The following is a 24,425-nucleotide window of genomic DNA, read 5'->3' on the forward strand; positions in this document are numbered from 1 at the left end:
ATGCAGTAGAAGGGGATAAGGAACTCACTAATGCGAGGTGAAATCAAAATCAATCTCTAATAAGAGATTACTTCACACATTAACTTCTCTGGGGTCACATCTAAGTCTTCCAGCCTGAGGCTCCTGTATTTCTAGCAGGGAAAATGATTTGAATGATAAACAAGGAGCGATGATGAGTAGAAGGTGCCAAAAAAAAAAAAAAAAAAGCTTAGGTCAATGCCAAACTAGCAAAATCTGATGAACTAGAATCTGATGTCGACTGTCAGTTATACCAAATAGCTCATTCTTCTTGTTTGTTTTTCCAACCAGAGAGCAAAAAAATGTACAAATTAATGTGGAGTATCAAGTACTGAGTTGCCTTTTTCATTTTCTTGCCTCAGATACCTCTGTAAAGCTGAAAGAAACATATGGTGTGAGTACATGCCCCATAGGGCTTTTTGGAAAAGTAATTCAGATTCTGGATCATACATGTGTATCATGCTATGGTGATGTGAATGCACTTGATTAAGGCTTGTGAGACTGATGGCTGCCTCCAGCAAATTTGTCTTCTGAAATGCTTCATGCATTAATCTGCATCCTTCACTATACGTACATAATAATCCTCACATGCATTTGCTTAAACATTAGGTCACTCTTCTGAGTGGTTGGCAATTTTCTTTTACAGTAAGAGCATCTTAGAATTAGGGCCTTAGAGAAGTGTGAGGAAATCCTGGGGCAATTATTCCGTAGGTTCTAACATTCCAAATGCAGTTGGAAGAGAGGCCACCTCGTCAAGCCCTCATTTTATAGGTGAGGAGACTGAGTTTCAGGGAAGATAACTTGTTTCATCAAGGGATGTGAAGGAGACAAGAGCCATTCAGCCCAAACATTTTCCCATTTTTGTCTAACTCACTTTCTGGCACATATCGACTCATAATTGGCTTGAAAATGTTTACAATTTCCTGTTCATCTCATTCCACAACATTGTAGCTGAAAACTCTTTGTAACATACTTTCACAGCCATTGTGGGGCTAGCAAGAAGTGAGAGTCAGGAAGAACACAAAAGAATTATGTTTATTGTCTCTACCTAAAGGGTTTGTGGATAAGGATGCAACCATAGATGCAAACATGATACATACATGCCCCCAAGAACAACAAAGGACACAACCTTGGAAATGTAAAATAATGGATGCCCAGATAGAGTCCATATATGCTCAGAATCTGTAATGTTTTATAAGTTAAAGAAGATTTTATGGGTTGGTTGATTTGATAACACTGGTTTCGCTGAAACGAAAGGCTGTAGAAGAAAGACAAGATTTGAAAAGTTTAGGTCTGAGCTAATGGTCAACAGGAAATAATTTTAGTTTAAGAATGCTTCATCTTATCTTTGGTAATTATCACAATTTCTATTAAGTAACTATTCTATAATTGTCAGCTTAAAGCTGGTCTCCCCTTTCAAGATGCATGAAGGCAGGCCACATCTAGATCCATCGATACTGTCAGCATTAAGGAGAATGAGGGTGTTAAGTAAAAAATTGGTTGCTTGAGTAAATATTTCTTAAAAAGTGACAAAGCAGAAGATGCATGTGGAATACCTTCATATGGCAGAAATCTGGAAGTCACTCTCAAGGTGCAAGTCCCAGAGGTCAGCTTATATCACCAAAGATGCCCAGATTTCGACTAAGATTTGACCTTACAAGTGAAAAGGAAAGAATGGATCTAGGAGCAGTTTCAAATGAGTAATATAATTTGTTGACAGAGTATACATGGGGGAAAGGGAAGAGGAAGTCTTCTGTTAACTTTCAAGTTTGGAGCTCTGAAAAACAGATAATATTGACAGAGAAGAGGAATTAACACAAAGATTAAGCATAATGGAGAAATATGAAGCAGCAGCTAAAATCATGAGACTTGTAGTCAAACAGAGTAGGTTCAGCCCCAGGCACACCTCATGGTAGCAGTGTGAATGCAAAAATTCTTAACTTCTCTGCATCTGTAAGAGATGAAAGGAGATTATTTATACATAAAACACTTAATCTGGTTTTCAGTACACAGGAGGCATTCAATAAATAGTGATTCTTTTAAATATGATAAATTTTGGTTTTAGATATCTTAATTTCACAATTTCGGTTTGGGATTGCTTTCAGATTCTGGTTTTGGATGGTTTACTTTCATTTTTTTTTTTTTTTAAGATTTTATCCATCCGTTTGACAGAGAGAGAGAGAGACCAAGAGAGGGAACACAAGCAGAGGGAGTGGGAGAGGGAGAAGCAGGCTTCCTGCTGAGCAGGGAGCCCGATGTGGGGCTTGATTCCAGGACCCTGGGATCATGACCTGAGCTGAAGGCAGACGCTTAATGACTGAGCCACCCAAGCGCCCCTTACTTTCATATTTTTGTTCATGTGAAAGAGCAGGCACAAAAAAGCAATTCAAAGACACGAGTGTATCTTTTATAGCAGAAGCCTCGGGAACGATGAGTGCTCCAAGGAAATGGTGCCTGGGAGAAAGGCCAAAATCAGGGGCAACGTTGAGAAGAAGGAAAGATGAGATCAAGGCGACAAAAAAACAAAAAGAGATTCAAAGCGATGTGGTTTCCCATAGTGTCGGGGAGGAAAAAATATAAGATGGGGGTATCATTAGCGATCACAAGGGTATGCATGTTCTCTATATAAAATACACTAGAAAGTAATAAGTGAGGTAGAAATAAGTAATTTGAGAGCTTTCATTGGAGACATGTTCTTTATAATCCTATGGTATGGACTGTCTCTACTCATTGCTGTTTCTCTTACCACCTTCTACACATATTTTTCTTTTTCATTCCAAGTGTAATTCTTCATTTCATGCTTGTTATTGTCAGTTCTTAACAATAAGTAGGCAATATCACCAAATGTTCAATAAATTGCGGTTTGATTGGACATGTTAGCATGGGGAAAGTGTTTTGTTGAAGAAAGGACAGTCCTCCAGGGATACGCTGCCTGCTGATGTAAACACTTTACAGTTTTATGACAGGCTCACAGTCTACCAATACTATTTTCAATTCAATTCAATTTGTGTGGATGAGGATTTTAGAGAAAACATCTGGCGGGAGAAACACATGACATTTAATCTTGCCTGAGAACATGAAATCTACAAAGCTCTATGTATATGTGTGTATGAAATGTGTGGGTTTGTATACACTCACAAAGGTTATATTGGGAGTTGTATTCTACCAGGTTTGGGCCAACAGACAGCAGAAAACATTACATCCCTTGGTATTTTTCCAGAGATACACTTGACTGAACAAATAACTCAGCCAGTCTAAAATTCTGATGAAAACATCCGACTGATTACAATTTTTAAACTAAAAAGATTTTTTTCAAAATGAGAATGACCTCAAGTCATCCTTAACAAACAAACAAACAAACAAACAAATAAACTTACAATCAGTGGTGTAGGTTTTGATTGGTTCAAAAATCACTCCCTGGGAACAAGATTTAAAATGCTGCCAAAATGTGGAACCTTGCAGATTACTGCATGGATACACTACACGACATTTTAGAAATGAAATTTAAGGAGAAACAGCAATAAAACTGAAATTTGTCTTATTCAGATGTTATATGCAAGGTGCCCAAAATTACACAAAAAGGAGACATATAGTAAAGAAAAACTATTGCATGAATTTAGTCGCAACCAAAATTACCCTAAAATTTGCCCAAGATTACTAGACTATAAAATCCATTTAACACCCAAATTTACATCACGACAATAGTGATTATATATTTAAGTTGAGTCATAATCATTCAGAAATGACTTCTATTTCTGAAGAATTTGCCTTTTTATTTCAACTTCAAAATTCATTTGAATAGTATAGCAGATTTGTTTACTGAAAGTCATAGTCCACCAGAGATTCTTTTCCTTGTGTCCTTACCTTTGCTTTTATCCACACAAACTGATTTTTACCCAACGTCACTATTTGGGGCCCAAATAGCCTTCTCCATACTTGGTTAGATGCAGTCATCAGCAATTGGAAAGAATTGCTTTCTCTCCTTTAGCCCAGACCAGAGGGAAAACAACAGAGTCTTGCTTCAAGTTCCATTGGGTAGAGTCCTTGTGGCAGCCACGGAGAAGGCTGGAATCACAAAGACCATAGAGAGCCCGCGCCTCACCTCCCACTGTGTCATCCTCAGTTCCCAATTGGAAATGAATCTCTTCTTTGTACTCTCCATTGCCACAAGTCAAGCCCCCAACACTTCTTGCCTAGATTTCTTCAATAATCTTGCTATTGTCTTTTTTCTCATCCTTGCACAGGACAATTCATCTGACTTACTACTGGCAAACAAATCTCACAAAATGGAATTGTACCAAGAATACACCCACACTCAGAAAGATTCCAATATCCTCAAGTCCGCAGCAAATGCAGTACAAACGGTGTTACATCCCGCCGCAAAATGGTTGCTGGTTATCTGACCAGCCGTTATTTTGTGTGTAACCCTATAATGCATTGCCCAAAATACATTTTCAGACTAAAAGGAGAGGTATTAACAACAGGGCGCACTGGGATCTATACATCACCGACCTCTCCTTGTGACTGTGCTAAACTCAAAACACTTCCTCCCTCAAGGTTTTACACACAAATGCCCTGACTTTCCCCTTTTCTGAAAGTTTAACCCCCCTGCTCCTATAGCCTAGAAGGTGGTTTCCATCTGCTTCTCTCCACCCTTCGCGACCTGTTTAATTCCCACCTCCTTCATGCAGACTTTAATGATCCCTCAACAGGACAGGCTACCTTCCTCCTTTCTCTGTCCGTGGCCCTAAGACCTCAGAGTGGGCACTTTGCCTCTGTTTATGTTACTCTGCCTCCTACCAATCATCCACCAGCTTGGTTTGGCCCCTACTTGACCCTAAACAACTGGATAGCAAACTTCTTACTCATCTTTGCATTTTCCCAAACACCAAGCAAAGGTCCCTTTATATAGCAAACATCTAACAAATATTTCTAATGAAATACAATCACTGGCTGTAAATTACTACTTAAATTGTGGCCCTTAAAATAAGATTTAGTAATGGCATTAACCTTAAATAAGAGGAAATTCACAAACGGTGGCATCCAAAAAATTCTCGAGTCATTTTACAAATTCAAAATCATTCACCCATTTTTGCATCTACAATATTGTCACAAAATACATATTATGCAGCAAAACCCCCATATGAGAATGTACATGCATGTTGTCTTAGAAAAGTTTTTCCCAAGACTTTCACTTAAACCCTTCCATATGCAGTCATTTCTATTTTTATCATATAAATTATTTATTAAATGAAATAAAATCTAAGTATCTGTGAAATAAAAACCCTCCATCACCCATCTTCCCATGTCCTGATGCTATTCTAGAGACTGAACCTGTTTGAAGAGTTTTTGTTTTGTTATTTAAATAATGCACTTATTTCTGGGGTTATCAACTTTAGATTGTGTGTGTTGACTACTCACAGTAAAAGTGAGTGATTTAATGCGCTTGCACAGCTCTTCTCTCTATTGCCGCTCCTTAGCCAGCACCCAAGTTTTTAAAGTTATGTTACTATTTTTAATTTAACGGGGTTTACAATATTTATACTCACTTCCATAGACAAATTAACATATCTGTATTTTGTTTCTAGATTTCTTCTAACAACGTAAGACTGATACAAAACGTGATTTTTGTATATGGCTACTGAATATTATTGCCTTCGGATTCATCCAAGTAGCATGACTGGGCTTGCAGAGAAAGAATAACCATAATTATTAAAACCCTACCTGTTAAGAGGTAATTAGACAAGTAGGGTCTAATATAGGTCCTTTTATAATTCCCTCTTAAATTTCTTCATTTCTTCTATGTTATAAGCAAATGCCACTGTTATTCGTCTCATATCAGATGTGCTTTTTTTATTTTGTTGGATTACATCTAGAATAATTCATATGTGAGATATGCAGGCATTCTCTGAGCCACATACATTTTTAGCCTCACATTGATTGATAGTTTGGCTAGCTATACAATTGTAACTTTAAAATACTTTCCCTCAGAAAGTCTTTGTTCATTGCCTTCTAGAATCCAGGGAGGCATATGAGGTCTGATTTTCATACCTTATATGTATCTTTTCTCCCCTCTAAAAGTTCTTAGAATTTTCTCTCAGTTAGTGCAATTTTACTGAGATGTATGGGCTTTTCAATTTTTAAAATTGTCTTTCTTCAATTTGTGAAACTTCTGTTATTTTATTTTATTTTATTATTTTATTTTTTTCAGCCGTTTCTTCCCCTTCTTTGTTTCTTCTCAGTGTTTATTAGATATATTTTAGAATCTTATATCCATGCTCAAAGTATTTTAACTTTTCCTCAGATTTTTCATTTTTCTCCTTTTTTCATTTTTCTTTTCATTTCACTTTTCATTTCATTTTTCTCCTTTTCTTCTTGGTTCTTTCTCTGATTTTACCCTTCATATCTCCACTCCAGTGCTAACCCCAGTCATCCCATATTTATGTTCATCTGTTCAGCTTTTTATTTTCACATTTATATTTTAATTTCCAGGATCATTTTATTTTCTGATTGATCTTTTCCACAGCAACTCATGCATGTAAGTTCGATATTCTCTTGATTCTCTCTTGGAATGCTCATTAAAATTCTGTTTTTTAAAAATTCTCTTGGAGCGCCTGGGTGGCTCAGTCAGTTAAGCGTCTGCCTCCACCTCAGGTCATGATCCTAAGGTCCTGGGATCCAGGCCAGCATTGGGCTCCCTGCTCACGGGGAGTCTGCTTCTCCCTCTCCCCCTCCCCTTTCTCGTGCTTGCTCTCTCTCTCTCTCTGTCAAATAGACAAATAAAAATCTTTAAAAACAATTCTCTAATATTTTTGAATTACCTCTGGTTTTGTTTTGTGTATGTGTCTTTTTAAATCGTGACATTGGTTCTTCAGTTATCATGACATCCTTGGCTGTTGTATGATTAGGATGTAGGGCCAGGTTGATGGATAAGGATTACAGGCCGGGTCCATTTTCCTTGGGTGGGAGGGCAGACTATAGACCTGTGTAGGTTAGTCACTGTTTAACCTGACTGGCTTCTCTCAAAGATGCACGACACAGGCACACAAACGGACTGGGGACCCACCACTGGAGGAACTTTTTCTAAGAGTTGAGAAATTTATCATGTCTCTATCTTGTATAGAAGATGTAGTTCGTATTTCCCACCTGTTCATGTCTGTCTGAAATAAAGTTACTTCCAATTCTGCTTGGTTTCTCTCTCAGTACCTTATACCCACACAAGGAGCATAAGATAATTCTACCATCAGACAATTCCCAATTTTTAGAGCAGAATTCTGTAACACCTGTGCTCTATCCTTGTGAAGTTAGAACAGAAAGGAAAAGTGAGGGGCCCAACTGGCCCAGCTATTTTGAAATGTAGCTCTTTACATGATTCTCCTGATGGTCACTCCCATGCCCACATCAGGTCGTTATACTGACTTGAGGCTTAGAAATTATTTGAAACTATCATGGTAAGAACCACTTCTGTCACTTGGGCTGTGCTTTCCTTCTTTTAATTTCTCTATAAATCATACCCATTTGACTTTAATTTTTCTGGAGTTTCTCAAATTGTTCTACCTTATGTTGGCTCTAAAAATATAATGGCCTCTTCTCATTCTCTTTCCTGTCCTCCTTTTCTTCCTTTTTCTTTTCCTTTTCTTTCCTTCTTTTTTATATTTTTAAATTTCATTGTTGCCTTAGAGGAAAGGGATATAAATATGTTTGTGCCAGCCCATATCCTGAACCATAAGGCAGACTAAGTTTCTTTTTTATATATATATTTCTTTTAATGATGCCAATAAGTCTGGTTTGCATTTATTTTCAATAACCTGGAATTTATACTAATATTTGGTTAAATATTTTTCTACACTTTGGGGTGGGTGGTACTAACCCATATGATACTGCATTTAGAGATTTAAAAAAAAAATTCATAACATAAAAATGTGATATGGTTACAGCCACAAGGAACTATTTGCTTGCAAGCTGCTCTTCCTGGCACCCTGTGTGCTCCATAAGATATAAGCGTCTACTGAATCATGGAAAATGCAATTTGAAGTTACACAAGTAAATTAGTCACTGCATTCTGTACTATCAACAGTCTGGGGTGTCATTAAGGTTCTGTCTATATAGAAGAAAAAATAAGTCTATTTGTATGGCATTCCCCCTGAACATTTTTGAAACAAGGTCATGGTCACTATGACTAAAAAAAGTCACATTTTCGTCTTCATCAGATCTAGTAGTCTAGCATTTTAAACATATTAAGAAAGCTAAACCATTTTAATGAGATGAGTGAGCTGAGGACTTAGTTCCCAGGTTGACTATCTAATTGTATAGTTGATTAAATTATTATAATTTGGGCATAGAAAATTCAAACCCTTTGTAAACTCAATTTCAATTAAAAAAAAAAAAAGATGAATGAGTAAATACCACAATCTCACTAACGGCCAAATGTTTAAATTAAGTAGCCCTAGGCCTCACAGCTTCCTCAGAGCCCCCCGAAAAAAGGAGGATCATGGAATCTAAGCAAGGGTCATCGAGAAAGTATTTCTTTATGCTGTCAAATGAGATAGGCATCCCCAAAAGAATTGCCCTAAATGTGTAAGTTGGCAATTTTCTGTGGCGTAATATGGGGCACAGCCAGAACAAAAGTAATAAGCCTGGCTAGGGCAGCATTCCCTAGGAGAGCCACTTAACAGGCTGGCCTACACTGTGCCCTAGAATCTCCTTATTTCGTTGTTTCCTTCTGCATCTTCCCAAGCAGATCATTTTAACTGAGTGCATAAATAAGATTATATAAATGTTTTCTTTTTGGGTTGCTTTTCCTTTTTCCTTTTCTATTTGGCTTTCCCCGTCTAGAGTTGACTGCAGCTCTGGTATGACTGATCTTGCCCAGACACCTGAAATAGGTAGGTATGATGATAGGTGCCACCGTATACGGCGACACGGTGAAGGCTTCAAAGGAATCCGCTTCTAATAACTGCAAGTTGACAGGGAAAGAAAACAGCCTCCTGTTTCCACTCCCCTCCTGTCTAAGGACATGAAGGACTGCCCGCAGAGACAGGTGTGGCTCTGGGCTGATCTGTTCCGAAAATCACTTCCATTGTTGTCTAGAGTATACTGACGGGTTGCTCAGGCTGTTGTTCTCTCACCTTGACTATTCCTTAAAGCAGGAATTTTGTTATTCCCTTCAGAACTACCTCTCACAACTCTTGTTAGTGTTGCGCACTTTTCAAATTTTAACATATTTCAGCAATTGCTTTGTGATGACACCTCGCTTGCTTCCAGTATTTCTGGCTCGATGTGTGAAGGTAGAGACACGTTGCCTCGGGAACAATTCTCTCTTCTCTTTCTCCGAGTCCTACCGATTCTGGTTGCCCTCTTTAGGGTTCTTAATCTGCATGATCGACTAGCCTGGGGTAAGTCTCTATGTTTGAGAAAACACATCCAGTTGGGGTGCTGCATGGACGTGGTCTCAAGGACTGGAGACATTGAGGCAATTATCTGGGTAAATAAGAATGTATTCAGTCATTAAACACAGTTTTGTTTCGTTTTTTTCTTGAGACTCTATGCTGGCTCAGGCCTCGACTCAGTGCTGAGGATACGACAGTGAGCAAAACCCGATAAGGTCCCGGCCCTCATAAATTACAGCCGAACAGCGGGAACGGCCAACATTTTAATGATCACTTATTACATGCTGAACACCTGTCCTGACTTATCTCATGAAATTCTCAGCAAAACTACCATGAGGTATCTATTAGTACGAAAAAACACACCATAATGAGACAACAGAAGTGTTTGGGTTTGTTTTTTGTTTTTTTTAAAGTCACCCATCTTCCTGCCTTTTCCTAGAGGATATGAACTCAAGTCTGTTCTAGTTTGAGAATAGGGCTGGGCACAGATGGCAAGTGACGGCTTTATATTGTTTTCTGTGTGAATTTGCATCCTCTGGGAGAATTTATTATTATCTTCAGATGTTTGGCCTTGCCTACATTTCCCCAGCCAGTTTAGCAGAGTCAGGATTGGAACCCAAATCTGCCTTCTCCAGAGCCTCTGCTCTTCCTTACTCCCCTCATCCATCTCTGCAGCCCCACACTCTTCTGCCCTTCAACAGACAGATACAGTAAAAAAAACAGGGAAGGGATGACAAGGCAAAAGTATCTGATTAATGCCATCAATTCTCCTTTGTTCTATGTATGCTAGACAGAACTAAGACAACCATCATAATTCCTTTTTGCCTTTCTCCCTACATACTTAGCAGCCCAATTTCAGAAGAAGTGATAAAGACAAAAAAAATTTTTTTTTAAAGAAATGCATACGGCCCATCACCGAAATGAGAAAACTTGTTTTTCAGGGAAAAAAAAAAAAAAAAAAAAGCTGTTGTAATGGGGATCACAATAAGATGAAAATATAAGATTTTTATGACATCACAGTCTAACTTAAATCATAGAGAAGCATTATATTATATGAGATCATTCTCGTGCAAGGCAGTCCTTTCACACATTGGGTCGGCATTATCTGAGAAGGTACCACATGAAAGGCTCTGTGTTAAGAGACACAGTCACTCAGATACACATCTGATGGCTACAGGTGACCCTCCAGGAATGTTTCAAGGCTGACATTGGCAGGTGAGAGGAAGAAATGAAGGAGTGGGTGCGTGCAGAGAGCAGTCTAGGACAACTCCCCGGTTTCTGACTTGAGCTCCTGGATGATGCCACACCAAAGGAAGAAAGGCTGCTTTGAGGCATAGGGGGTTTTTGACATTTTTGAGTTTTGGTGGTTTGTTGTTGTTTTTTTTTTTCCCCTGCTTTGAGGGTGTTTTGTTTTGTTTCCACCCAATGCCCTGGTTAAAGCACTATGCTCCTTGGAGCTTGGCAATGTCATAACCCTTGTCTGATTATCTCAGCTTTATGAGTGCAATTAGAGGTGGTAAAATATGTATTCAAGAGACTTCTGCCATCCTAACAGCCCCTCACCATCCCCGAGGATTCTTTTCCTGACGATTACATTAATTATATTTTAAGTTTTTTAGATTTTTCAGCACAATTAGGAGAGTTTGTGTGAGTCCATGTCCACGCCTCAGTGTGTCCACCCTTCCTTCACACCACTTTTCTAAAAGAGAAGGAAAAGTGCACTTATACGATGAGTTAGTAGAGTGTAGCGGGCACAAAGCTAATAAATGATGTCATTAAAATCTATTGGAAAAACATGATTCAACTTCATTTCAAAATCTGAAAAAAATGTGGGGAAATTAAATGGTATTTTATCTTGAATAAAGACTTACTTTACAGAGCTGTTTTCATGAGTGCTAAAATGTACCTTTATAATTTGATTTTACTCAGGGGTTTTCCAAAACATCTGTCTAAATTATTCAACTAATTTTACCTTTTATTCCTACTTATGTTATAATTTCAGAGAAACCTGTATGGTTAGATGAGTTTTCTTCCGTAGATTACTCTAAGAAGCATAATTAAATACATAGTGAAAGAAATTTTGCTCTTCTGCTGTCTCCTGTGTTATAAATTCTAGGTTACTGATGTATAGTTACGGGATGCATAGCTTTTTTTGCTTTCTCATCTCAGCTCTGACTCCTCACCATCTTGCCCTGCCCTTGAGCCTGATCTTCTCCTGCCTTTGAGCCTGGCACCTTGCTGGTGCTTGCAGGCATCAGGCCGGCGTCGGCTGGGAGCCAGGCTGAGCGTTACAAGGAAGGATCGGGGAGGCAGACTGACGTGGGCTCAATCACTGGCACAACACTGGACACACTGCTCAATAAGGAGCTACTGAATTAATGGCTGTGTGCACTGCCTAACTGCTACTAACAGTTCAAGCTGATAACGTGGGCTAACTGGCTGAGCATTATAAATGAGAATGGAGGACTGACCGGCTCTTTGGTCCTCACAAGTCAATAAAACTTTTGTAAAGCCTTCTTTTAGAGATACAGAGTTTTATCCACCTTTGGTATCTGTGTCAACAATTTTAGCAATGTGAAAAAATAAATATTCTCATGCATTTTGTGTATTGTTTTGAATAATAAAGATACTTTGACAGAAAATAACAGGTAGCAAATTTGATGGGAAGCCTTAGGATGACACATAATTGTATTATATAAAGTACCTCAGTAGCCAAATCTTAGCTACTTATAATAGCTCTCGATGTAGAGCTGGTCCAGATTCAGCAACTCCAAGACTAACTAGACCATCTGAGGACTTTACGATGTTCTGAAAATTGCTACAATTAGCATTTCTTCCCGATTTCTTCAGTCTTTTCTACATTCAATTATATCATGAAAACAAGATAAATCCAATTAACAGATTTTATAATTTGTCTTACAATGTGCTCCTTTGACTTACTTTGAGTCCACAAAACTAAGAGAGATAAAAAGAATTTTGTCTAGCATTCAGTCATATCTCTATAGGCGTGGATATACCTATTCCCGAAAATATATACATAAATTCCAGGTTTTCAGAGGATACACCGCAGTGCCCAAGGGCTCAGCGGCATCGCATCGAGCCTCATCACCCCCCTCCCAGCATATTCACCTGTCCATTTTATCCTGAAATTCCTCCTATCTCCATCACCGCTGCAAGGGAAAAGCTGCAGCTTAGCAGGCTTTTAGTTCTGAGGAACTTTGGCCATTTTTTTTCCAACTACCTTAAAAAAACTTATTAGTATAATGCTGTTTGAAGTGCTATGATAATACTATCCAATTGTGAAATACCATGCCATGATTTTACGTATGCTAAAAATCGAGGCACTGAAAGACTTATCTAAATAGAAATAACATCTTATTTGTATTTGCCCTCCCCCACTGCCCTTGAAAGTCACAATATGGGAAGTAAGAGTAGACTATAATTTATAAAATGTAAAGCAGGAGGAAAAAAAAAAGAAAAGGAAGTTAGATGTCAGAGCTCAGGAGATTTTGTCTGGGTAAATATTTATTGCCCACAAGAAAGCAAAATAAACTACCTATGGCCCTTTTCCGATAAAACAGTATAATAAAAAAGTCAGTCCTTGGTTCAAATACAAATGCCACTTAATGTTATTAATAATTCACATAATGCAGACATTTCCAGACTCTGAAGAACATTGTTTTGCCCTGACCAGTTCAACTAACCACATCAAAAGAGACCCAACAGACTGTGAGAGACTTATTTTCCAGCTCATGCACTCTCTCCTGAGTCATATTTACAAGTTTGATCCCCATAAATTCCTATCTACTTGTGTCAAAAATGTAATGTTTATTAGGTTTAGAGCATCAGACCGCCTTACTTCACTTTCCTGCCATGTGCTGGGTCCCACATAAAATATTCATGGACTTCTATCAGGCCATCTAAGTCATGAAAGGTCACAGATCTGGAACCCATGGTAAGCTTTCTCTCTTCAGCAGCAAGTTTGCTGAAGTACATTTTTTTGTGTCTCCAAACATGGTTGAAAGCCACATTGATCTAGTAAGGGATGAATGCTCATACTAATGAGCTCTCTGTGCCCTTGTTGAGTATTTTTTCCTCTGAATTAGTTGGGATTTTAAGAGTCATACATGACCTCGCTTGGAATGTTAGAGACTGGGGAATGTAATTGTCCCCAGGTGCTTGATTTCCTCACAACTTCTGGTGATGGAGGGCGGCGCGATCTTGAAATCCTCACTCTGAGAGAAGCGCGTGCTCATAGGCACAGTAAGGCTGAAGGACTGACTATTCATTCAGAAAGATAGCACTTGCCTTTGTTTTACAAGCTGGCTTGTCTCCATTAACCTACCCAAACCTTGGAATTCGTGGTTAATGTGAGTTCTCTGCTTTTCTGGACAGAAAACTACCTGTATCCCATGCAGTACATGCCCCCTTCTCATATGGATGTTCTTCACTTGCAGTGATTTATGTGGAAAAGGCTAACTGGAGATTAGTGGCCAAAGGAAATTATGTTAAGAGATTTAATTGATCTTCACCTTCTGAAAAATTATAAACTGCTTTATATAACTGCCCACTGCTGTCTTCTTTAATCTCTCATCATCACCTTGTCCATATGGAAAAGTGATAAGAATGGGGGCTGACGAGAAATAGTAAGATGGTTCAGATTGAACTAAGCCACCTCAGTTTCTTTTGTTGTTGTCGCTTTACTATAAACCCTGCTTCCATGATGAAAGCCATTGTAATTGTGAAGGAATAGCTTTTTCCCAGAGTCGCATTAGAACCAGAAAAGGCGGCATTTGTCATGCAATGGGATATCTCTGGGATAGCTCACCCCTATGAATCATGTCTGCCTTTTCTCCCATCCTCTTTTAATTAACATTAGGAAAAGAACAGTTATCTCCATTGATAACAGACCTGGGAAGAGAGACCCAGAAAGTAATGTGAGATCTGTCAATTTTCAGCCTTGCTAAGAAGGACCCATTAAAGCACTCTTCATGGACAATCAACCTTAGTCAACACATATTCAAAGTTAAGTGACCTTGAGGGATTTTATATATATATAAAATATATAAATATATATAATACATATAAATATATATATATATATATTTCTAAATAAGACTGAATCATCTTGAGAGAATATAAGTGAACCGAAAAGAAAGGCAGGGAAGCATCCTAAAGAAAGGAGTTAAATCCAGGGAAGGGTTGGTGTATGCATTTCTTGCACTTACCTTTTCTGCTGACTGCGCTGTACCAAAAAAGATGGGAATGAAAGCTAACCAAATGATGCAGGTGGTATACATGGTAAATCCAATAGGTTTGGCTTCGTTGAAAGTCTCGGGGACACCTCTCGTTTTAATGGCATAAACAGTACAAGTGACCATCAAGAGGATACTGTACCCTAGCGAACAAATGAGCGAGAGGTCGGAAATGTCACACTTGAGCACTCCCCTGGCATTCTCCGGGTCTAGAGTCCGCTGCTCTCCATAGTCAATGATGATGTGGGGGGGGTCCACAACAAACCAGACGCACACTCCTAGGAGCTGGACCGAGATGAGGCTGAAAGTGATCACCAGCTGGGATGCTGGACTAATAAACTTGGGTGCTGTGACCGATTTCTTCCCCTGCTCAAATATTCGGTGGATCCTGTTCGTTTTGGTAAGAAGGGCTGCGTAGCTGAAACACATGCCAAGTCCTAGAAAGATCCGGCGGAAGGAACATACGATTGTATCTGGCGCGGCAATCATTAAGAAGGTGATCGAATAACAGAGGAAAATCCCTGTTAGGAGCACATAACTAAGTTCTCGTCCGGAAGCCCTTACAATAGGTGTGTCATTATAGCGGACAAAGGTCACGATCACAAAGGTGGTGGCAATGATGCCCAGGATTGCAATGAACACGGGCACCCCAGCCCAGGGGGAATGCCATTCTAGTTTGATGATGGGGATAAGCTGGCAGCCTGTGCGGTTGATGTTTGGTCTCTGATCCAGAGGGCAAAGTTCACAGGAGAGCTCGTCCACCTGGTAGTTGTAACCTTCACAGCGCTCACAATGCCAGCAGCATGGGACTCCTTTGACCGTTTTCTTCCTCTCCCCAGGCCTGCAGGGCAGGCTGCAGACAGATGCCGGGTGAGTGTGTTCTCGATCAGCCCACTGCATGTCTTGCACCTGTGGGGATAAAAAATTAATGAGCCTTCCATTTCCCCCCATTTATAATCTCCTAATCCTAGCCACAGGTTTGTAATAAATCACCGAATGCTGACAGTGCAAATACAGTTTGCCATAATAAGAGCCCGGTTTTCTTTCCCCAGTATTGACTTCTTGATGAAAGTGTTAAATGATCGGGTCCAATAAATCATTCATATCATCAACTTGATGAGCGTCATTAGTTTCCATTTACCTCCTCAATGTTGATCAATCTGTCATTGGTAGAAAGATTTATTGGCCCGAACAGTTTTGAAACTCCAAAATAAATAAATAAATAAATAAATAAATAAATAAAAGCCCCATGGAAATATGTTTTAGAGTTAATCACAGATATAAACGCCAGAATCCCTGAAACACTGGCTTAGGATATAAACATATACATAAAACAGTGATGCAAAGCTCTTCACCCTATCTGTGGAAATTCAAATCACACTGTGTCAATTTTCAAAGGAAATGGCAAAACTAACTACTTTAATCACTGATAATCATCATGTACCCGTGGTGATAACTGTATTAATGTTTTTGCCTCTGTTTGAGCATGGAAAATACTTTCCCCCCCGCAGTCTTGCATTTCCACACTGTGCAAAAGACCATGCTGAATGAGATAGCTTGGTGGTAATGTTTTCCATTGAACAGAAGTAGTCTTACAAGTAGCTTAAAGCAGTGAAACTGGTACAAATGAGAGCCCCCCCAGTGTGCTTAGTATCTACTTCAGAGCCTTAAAGTTCCACCTTACTCTTTTGGATTAAATCACAGAGTAGCTAGCTCTACGAAAATAAAAATATTATTTTAAGGGGATTCTGCCAATCATTGACCTCTTACCTTGATTGTTTACTAAAGGTTCTGGACCAGTTCCAACATATATGGGTAGGGAAGAGGAGGTTTCCCATACCACCAAGCAATCCCGGACAGCAGCTGGGTGTCCTGTAAGTTACCTCAGTTCTGACACTGTCTACCTGGAAATAGCACCAGATCCCACAAGTTAAAACTCAGGCTGCAAGACTCTCCCCTCCCACTTCAGATGTCAATTGTAAGTCCATGTCTCACATGTGCTTCTGACCGACCTATAGATTGAAGTTTCCAACAACACTTGCCTTGGGTTCAAGTAGTTTGCTAGAGCAGCTCACAGAACTCAGAGAAACACTTTAGTTACTAGATTACCAGTTTATGATAAAAAGAAAAAGATGTATAGGATGAGGTATGTGGGAAGAGCACAGAGCTTCCTTGCTTTCTGATTATGCCACTCCCCCCGAAATCTCCACCTGTTCACCAACTCTTAAGCTCTCTGAACCCCCACCTTTTGGGATTTTATGGAGGCTTCATCACATAGGCATGATTAATTAAATCAGTGGCCATTGGCATTAATACAACCTTTAGCCCCTCTCCCTTCCCAGAAGTCTGGGGTGGGACTAAAAGTTCCAATCCTCTAATCACATGGTTAGTACCTTGGGCAACCAGCCCCCATACTTAGGTTATCTAGAGGGTTTCCAAAAGTCACTTCATTAACATAATAAAAGACACCTTTAGTGTTCTTATCACAGAAAATTCCAAAGGTTTTAGGTGCTTTGTACCATGAATAAGGTCAAAGACCATGTATTTCTCATTATAAATCACAATATTGCATTTACTGGGGCGCCTGCATGGCTCAGTCGTTAAGCACCTGCCTTTGGCTCAGGTCATGATCCCAGGGTCCTGGGATGGAGCCCCACATTGGGCTCCCTGCTCAGTGGGGAGCCTGCTTCTCCCTCTCCTTGCTCCACCCCTTTACTCCTATTCTCTCTCGCTATCTCTCTCTCTCAAATAAATAAATAAAATCTTTAAAAAAAAAAAAGGGTGATTTTGTACACTGATGTGAACAGTGACTGACACACAATTTGCCCTCAAATCTTTGCTGAATTTGAGAGAAAGGAAGGATAGTGTTAAAAAGAAAACCAAAGGCCCAAAATGGCATCGCTTAGGTTAAAGCCCCAAGTCAGTAAACTGTGGCTTACTACCTGAATCTAATTGTAGTTTCAACCTTCCCCAGCGATGTAGTCTTAACCAGATCAGTCAGGAATTTTCTGATGGATGCCAACGGAGTCTGCCATTTGGGCCTTCTCCATTCTCCAAAGGAAGATGAGGTAGTCTGCATGATAAGACCTCCCGCTCTCCCCCCATAAAGGAAGGTGACTTTGCATATTTCTTTTGCTTATAACTTTCTTGCCCCACCCTCCTTCTTATAAAAACCTTCCATTTTGCACAACTCCTTGGAGCACACCTCTACTTGCTAGATGAGATGCTACCCAATTCATGAATCATTTAATAAAGCCAATTAGATCTTCAAATTTACTCATCTGAATTTTGTTTTTTAACAACAGGAAGGATACCACAGCAGAGCGCTGAGGAAGAAGGGATCAACTTGAAAGTACCGGGAACTGGTAATAGAAGGTTGCTCAAAGAAGCACAGAAATGGGAGCCCAAAGAATGGTTAGAAAACAGGACAAAACAATACACAACTTGTTTTCTCCAAGACCAGCTCTATTAACAACCCAGAAGAAGAATTACCATATTCCAAGGTAGTCTCGCTCCAAAATGGCTCCCAATAATCTCACCTCTGGGAATTTGTGAACCCATGTAGTCCTCTCCAACTGTGAATAGGGTTGATTTTTGTAAACAATAGTACATACTAGAAATGATTACATGTGATTTCTGAGACTAGGTCATAAAAAATATTTTGGCTTCTGCCTTGCTGTCTCTTGGATCAGTCACTCCAGGAGAAGAACCACAGTTTCATGAGAACGCTCAAGTAGCGCAATGGAAAGGAACCCAGGCCACCTGCCAAAAACTAGCACCAACTTGTCATGCATGCACGGGAACGCCCTAAAGAGTGGATTGTCTGGCTGCATTCCAATCTTCAGGAGACTGCAGTCCCCAGTGACACCTTGACGGCAACCTCATGAGAAACCCTGAGCCAGAGCCCCGCAGCTAATAAGCTGCTTCTGAATTTCCGATCTACGGAAACTGTGTAAGATGATATATGTTGCAGTTATTACCCAGCAATGGAAAATTGTAATACAACTCAAAATAAGCTTCTCCACCCGTTCTGTGACCACCGCCAGCGTAGCGTTCTATTGAGAATCTACTCAGAAGGCAGTGACAGCTGTCATTTACCAAAAACTTGCCCCAGGGTGGCTCGTGTAGACAATATGCCTTCCTGTGGGGAACTAGGCAACTGAGACTGTTCGCACGAATAGATCTATTTCTTTAGGATGTTTTCCTTTCTTGAAGGTGGGGTGAATGATTGAGGATAGAGAAGCACAGTCCCCCAAGCTTAATACTTGCAGAGGGCTATCAAATCTCCCCAAGGTGGAGTAGAAAATTCATACCTGTTTAATTTCAAATATCCTCCCTTGAGAAAATAGGTGGTGTTTCATGTGTCCGAAGGGCACTCAAAACTATTAGCTCTTACCCTGTCTTTTCACCACAAAGGTATAGCAATCTATCACAACCCTGCTAATTTTCTATTAGGTTTTAATGATTTAAGAAAGTTATTTTATGTATGTATAGAATTCCATTAAGAAAGAAAAAAAAAAGTTAAATTGGAAGCATATAGTGGCTTCTCTCGAAAATACTGAGAAAAATGAAATGCTTCACTGAGTGGCTAAAGTATTGATTTTATACCCTAATGGACTCTTAAAAGATAATAAAATACTTCTGTGAAGGTTATATTTCAAAGCTAATTAATGTAAAACCAAAATTGCATTTTGTTTGGGGTTTCTATAGATTTATGATATTACTGTAAAAAAAAAAAAAAAAAGAAAGAAAAGGCAGCCAAATAGCTCAGAAATATTAAACTTCAAGATTGGAAGAGGCTTTAAAGGTCAGCTTTCTAACCACATGTGTAATTCTTTAATTCTCAATACATTTCATTTTCCAGAAGGAAATAAGACTTGTTAACAAAGAAATAGACCTAGGCCAGATAAGCCTCATTACATACGATAAATACTTATCATTATAAGTTAAATATTAAATTTTCCTTGGTCAGTTTTCTATGTACTAAACTAATGGAAAAATATTTTTCATAAACAAAAAAGGGAGTTACAAGATAATGGGAAATATCACAATACTTTAAATAGGCATTTTCTTTAAGAAAAAAACAATATAGTCAAGCCATCTGTGACTTTTTTTAATATAATGGAGAAAACAATAAGTATATTTTTGTAAACATGGTAAATACACATGACTCCATTTTCATCAAGGAATCTATTTATATATAACTGTACTGTGTTTTGATGCCATAGTTGAAGTCTGGGAGCCAACCAGTATCTACCTGAGGGAAGAATAAATAGCAAATACTTAAATGAGGATCTTGTGAATACATTAATGTTTGAGTCAAATAATCTTGCTTATGTTGTTAAATAGTGATTGAAAACAATACTGCTTGAGAATAAATTAAACAACCTAATTTTCACAACTGTGCTATAAGGCATAAACAAGGAGCTATATTAACTGTGCAATCTTTCTTTCACATGAGTATCCATGCATTTTTAAAATTTGTCTTCCTTGTCTTTGACATTATTCTGATATTAGGATTTCTTTCTAAACTATATAGTCTAACAAATGGATGATAGTTATATAGACAGACCTTCCAGAGACAAAACCATAGCCCGTTCCTGTCTGGATAATGTTCACCAACAGTGATTCATTCTGTAGGCTCCAATCCAGTACATCTCATAGAATGTATGAGAGCCATCAACTGGTTTCTCCTGTCAAATCCTATTATTACTGCAGACAAATACACCAACAGCCACAAAACCAAAACTTTCTGAGTGCGTGTGCTTCTATTTTTTAATCTTTAATCTTTCCAGACCAATCAACCTAGAGTAATTCTTCATAAATTCTTTAAGTAGACATTATTTTATATGAACAATTTTCTTCTGTATAGTTTTAGTAGCTCTTGAAAAAAAGATTACAAGAATGTTTCCCGATTCAAGGCCCCATTATAATTAATAATTTCCAGTGTTCGGTACAAAATTCTTACTCAATGTAATACCTCAATTATAATATTTTCCCCACATATTAAGTGGTATCTTCACTGATGGGATTACCCTAAATGTGGAAACATTTTAAATATTAACAGATAACTGATAGTTAATCATAATTACCTCTTTCCATTTTGCTCTATAAATCACAGTATTGATAATCATTTTGGTAACTAGTTTGCCACCCCAGTATTCAAACACCCAACCCTTCATCTGACTTATATAATGGCATATTATATACGCCAACTTTTCCAGTGAAATTGGGTGTTTTTAAAAAGCTTTACTCATTAATGTCGACATAATCAGTAGACTTAACAAGTACACTAATTAGCATTAAGCATTTAAAATATCAAAATTTGGGGGCCCCTGAGTGGCTTAGTGGGTTAAGTACCCAACTCTTGATCTCAGCTCAGGTCTTGATCTCAGGGTTGTGAGTTATAGCCCCACACTGGGCTCCACACTGGGCATGGAGCCTAGTTTAGAAAAATACAATAAAAAAAGAAATAAAATGTCAAAATTTGTGCATTTTGTGAATCATTCACATATGAGTGAATACATGTTGCATGGTTAATTTGATAATGAAAGTCAAAATAAAGTTTCTCAGTATATTAGTATATATACACTCATATATGAATAAGTATTGCTTCCTTAATATTCGTCCTTTCTTTTGGGTCATGCACAGCTTTCTACTCCTATTCAAAGTACTTTTAGTGTTTCTGAAAGTCTAATATATGTATGTGAGATAATCCCCATATTGAAACCTGACTTTATCTAATATTACACATCTACATAACCTTTAAAAATGCAGACTTCTCTAATTTAGAAGGACAGTTTAAAATAAAGTTAAGAAAATTTTAGCATCAAGAAAGTAAAATACTTAGGAATAAACTTAACAAATGAAGTGCAAGATTTTCTTTCACTAAAACCTACAAAATACCATTAAAAAAAAATGAAAGATCTAAATAAGTGAAAAGAAGCTCTATGTTCATGGATAAGAAGATGTATATTGCTAAGATGGAAACACTCCCTAAATTAATTGACAGATTCAACATAATCCCTATCAAAACCCCATCCGGCTTCTTTGCAGAAATCAACAAGCTGATCCTAAAATCCAGATGGAAATGTCAGGGTCCCAGAATAGATAAAACAATCTTGAGAGTGAAAAATGAAGTTGGAGAATTCACGCTTCTGATTTTATTTTTTATTCTTTTTGTTGTTGTTTATAGCCTTTTTTTTAATTCAATTAATCAACATAGAGTGTATTATTAGTTTCAGAGGTAGAGGTCAGTGATTCATCAGTCTTATATAATACCCAGTGCCCCTTACATCACGTGCCCTCCTTAATGCCCATCACCCCAGTTACCCCATCCCACCACCTCCGCCCCATCCAGTAACCCTCAGTTTGTTTCCTATGATTAAGAGTCTCTCATGGTTTATCTCCCTCTCTGATTTTTGTCTTGTTTTATTTTTCCAACTTCTGATTTTAAAGTTTACTACAAAGTTACAGCAATCAAGACAGCATGAAACTGACATAAAGATAGACAAATCAATGAAATAAAATTAAGAGCCCAGAAATAACTTCTCACATGTATGGTCAATTGATTTTTGACAAGGATCCCAAGCAAATTCAATGAATAAAAAAACAGTCGTTTCAACAAATGGTGCTGGGACAAGACAGGACACCAAAAACAGAAGAAACAAAATAAAAATTGATGAATTGGACTTCATTAATATTAAGTCCTTTTGTGATTCAACAGATCCCATTAGGAGAGTGAAGAGACAACCCACAGAGTGGGCAAAATTATTTCCAAATCATGTATCTGATAAGGAATTTGTATCCAGAATGTATATATATATATATATATATACAATTTGTATCCAGAATGTATATATATATATATATACATACATATATAATATATATATTATAGATGAGGTGACATTTAAATTTTATTTATTTTTTGAAGATATTTGAGTATTTATTGAATATTTTTGGGTTTTTTTCAAGTTTTTATTTAAATTCTAGTTAGTTAACATATAGTGTAATATTGGTTTCAGGAGTAGATTTAGTGATTCATCACTTACGTATAACACCCAGTGCTTATCACGACAAATATCCTTTAAAATATATATGTATATATTTTAAAAACTCCTAGAATTAAACAGTTAAAAGACAAATAATCCAAATAAAAATGAGTTAAGGAATTGAAGAAACATTTGTCCAAAGAAGAAGTATGAATGGACAATACGAAAAGTGTCTAACATCATTAGTCATTAGGGAAATGCAAATAAAAACACAAGATCCACTAGGATGGTTATAATAAAAAATATAGACAATATCAAGTGTTACTGAAGATGTGAAAAAAATTAAAACTCTTTACATTGCTGGTGGGAATGTAAAATGGTGCAGTTATTTTGGAAAATAGTTTGGCAGTTCCTCAAAAAGTTAAACATAGAGTTGCCATATGACCTAGCAGTTTCTACTTCTAAATAATTCCAATCCAAGAAAACTGAAAATATATGTTCATAAAAAAATCTGTATTATTGATGTTCATAGGATTATTCATAATAGCCAAAAAGCAGAAACAACCCAAATGTCCATTAACTGATGACCGGATAAGCAAAATGTGCCTTATCTATACAACCAAATATTAAAAATAAATAAAAAGGAATAAAGTATTAAAATAAATAAAAAAGAATAAAGTACTAATATATGTCTAAAATGGATGAACCTTGACAATATGTGAACTGAGAAAAGTTAGTCACAAAGATCACATATTGTGTGATTTTATTTTATATGAAATGTCCAGAACAGGCAAACCCATAAACAGACAATAGATTGGTGACTGCCAGGGGCTACAGGGAGAAGGGAACATAGTGAATGCTCAAGGGTACAGGATTTCTTAGGCAATGGCCTAAAATTAGATGCTGGAGATGGATACACAACTCTGTGAATATACTGAAAAATCCTGAGTTACACACTTTAAAAGGGCAAACTTTATGGGCAAATGTGGATTATCTCAATAGCGCTCTTCTTTTAAAAATATGCAAACTATTTAACTTGATACATTCAGGAAGTATTAACACTCGGTATTATTCAGTGTATAAAAAACATGTTGCATACCCATTCTGTTCAAGACACAAAGTTCAATGTGGGGATTCATCGGTGACCAAGACATGGTTCCTGAACCCCAGAGACAGTGTAGGTGGGGACAGAGATATGCAAAGAGCCTGTCACAGCTCAGTATGAGACTCCCTAGAGAGGAGTGAGGAAATGGTGCTGCTAAAGGAACATCCAGCAGGGCCATCAGCCCAGGCTTCACGGATCTGTGAACAGCAGCCTGACGGATGTGGGAGATAACCCAGGAGAGAGGATTGCAAGAGGGCACCAAGCAAAAAAGGAAGGAAGGAAGGAAGGGAAGGAGGGAGGGAGGGAGGGAAGGAGGGAGGGAGGGAAGGAAGGAGGGAGGGAGGGAAGGAGGGAAAGAGGAGGGGACATTAAAAACCAGGGGCAAGAAGCCATGGCAAACTGGAGAAACTAAAGGTATAAAGAATACCAGGCATGTAAATTAAAGCACAGGATGAAGTGGCAAGAGGTAAGGAGGTAAGGCTACAGAACAGATGACATAAGAGATCATGAAGGACATTATGGGCCACTGAGGAGTTTGGATGCTATCTTATAGGTGGTCAAGGGGATCCTCTGAAGGCTTATGACAAGGACAGGGGTGGTGAGTTTTGTTGTTTAGAAGAATCCATGGGCTGCAGAGTGGAGAGAAGACTCACAGAGCCCAGGA

The 24,425-nt window shown here is 38.2% G+C and overlaps 1 protein-coding gene across 5 annotated transcripts in view; it reads right to left on the minus strand.

Annotated features, from left to right (window-relative positions):
* The window catches only part of GRM8 (glutamate metabotropic receptor 8), a 730,092-nt gene that overhangs the window by 60,996 nt on the left and 644,671 nt on the right, over positions 1-24,425 (minus strand). For 4 of the 5 annotated variants that reach the window (XM_078059529.1, XM_078059528.1, XM_078059531.1 and 1 more), the window contains exon 9: positions 14,636-15,571. The exons of the other annotated variant lie outside the window; for it this stretch is intronic. In XM_078059529.1, the coding sequence (XP_077915655.1) occupies positions 14,636-15,571 (936 nt within the window). The remainder of the gene's footprint in view (positions 1-14,635; positions 15,572-24,425) is intronic. 5 annotated transcript variants of the gene reach the window in all.

The sequence above is a fragment of the Halichoerus grypus genome, chromosome 12 (genome assembly GCF_964656455.1).
Source record: "Halichoerus grypus chromosome 12, mHalGry1.hap1.1, whole genome shotgun sequence".
In the NCBI taxonomy this organism is placed as follows: Eukaryota; Metazoa; Chordata; class Mammalia; order Carnivora; family Phocidae; genus Halichoerus; species Halichoerus grypus.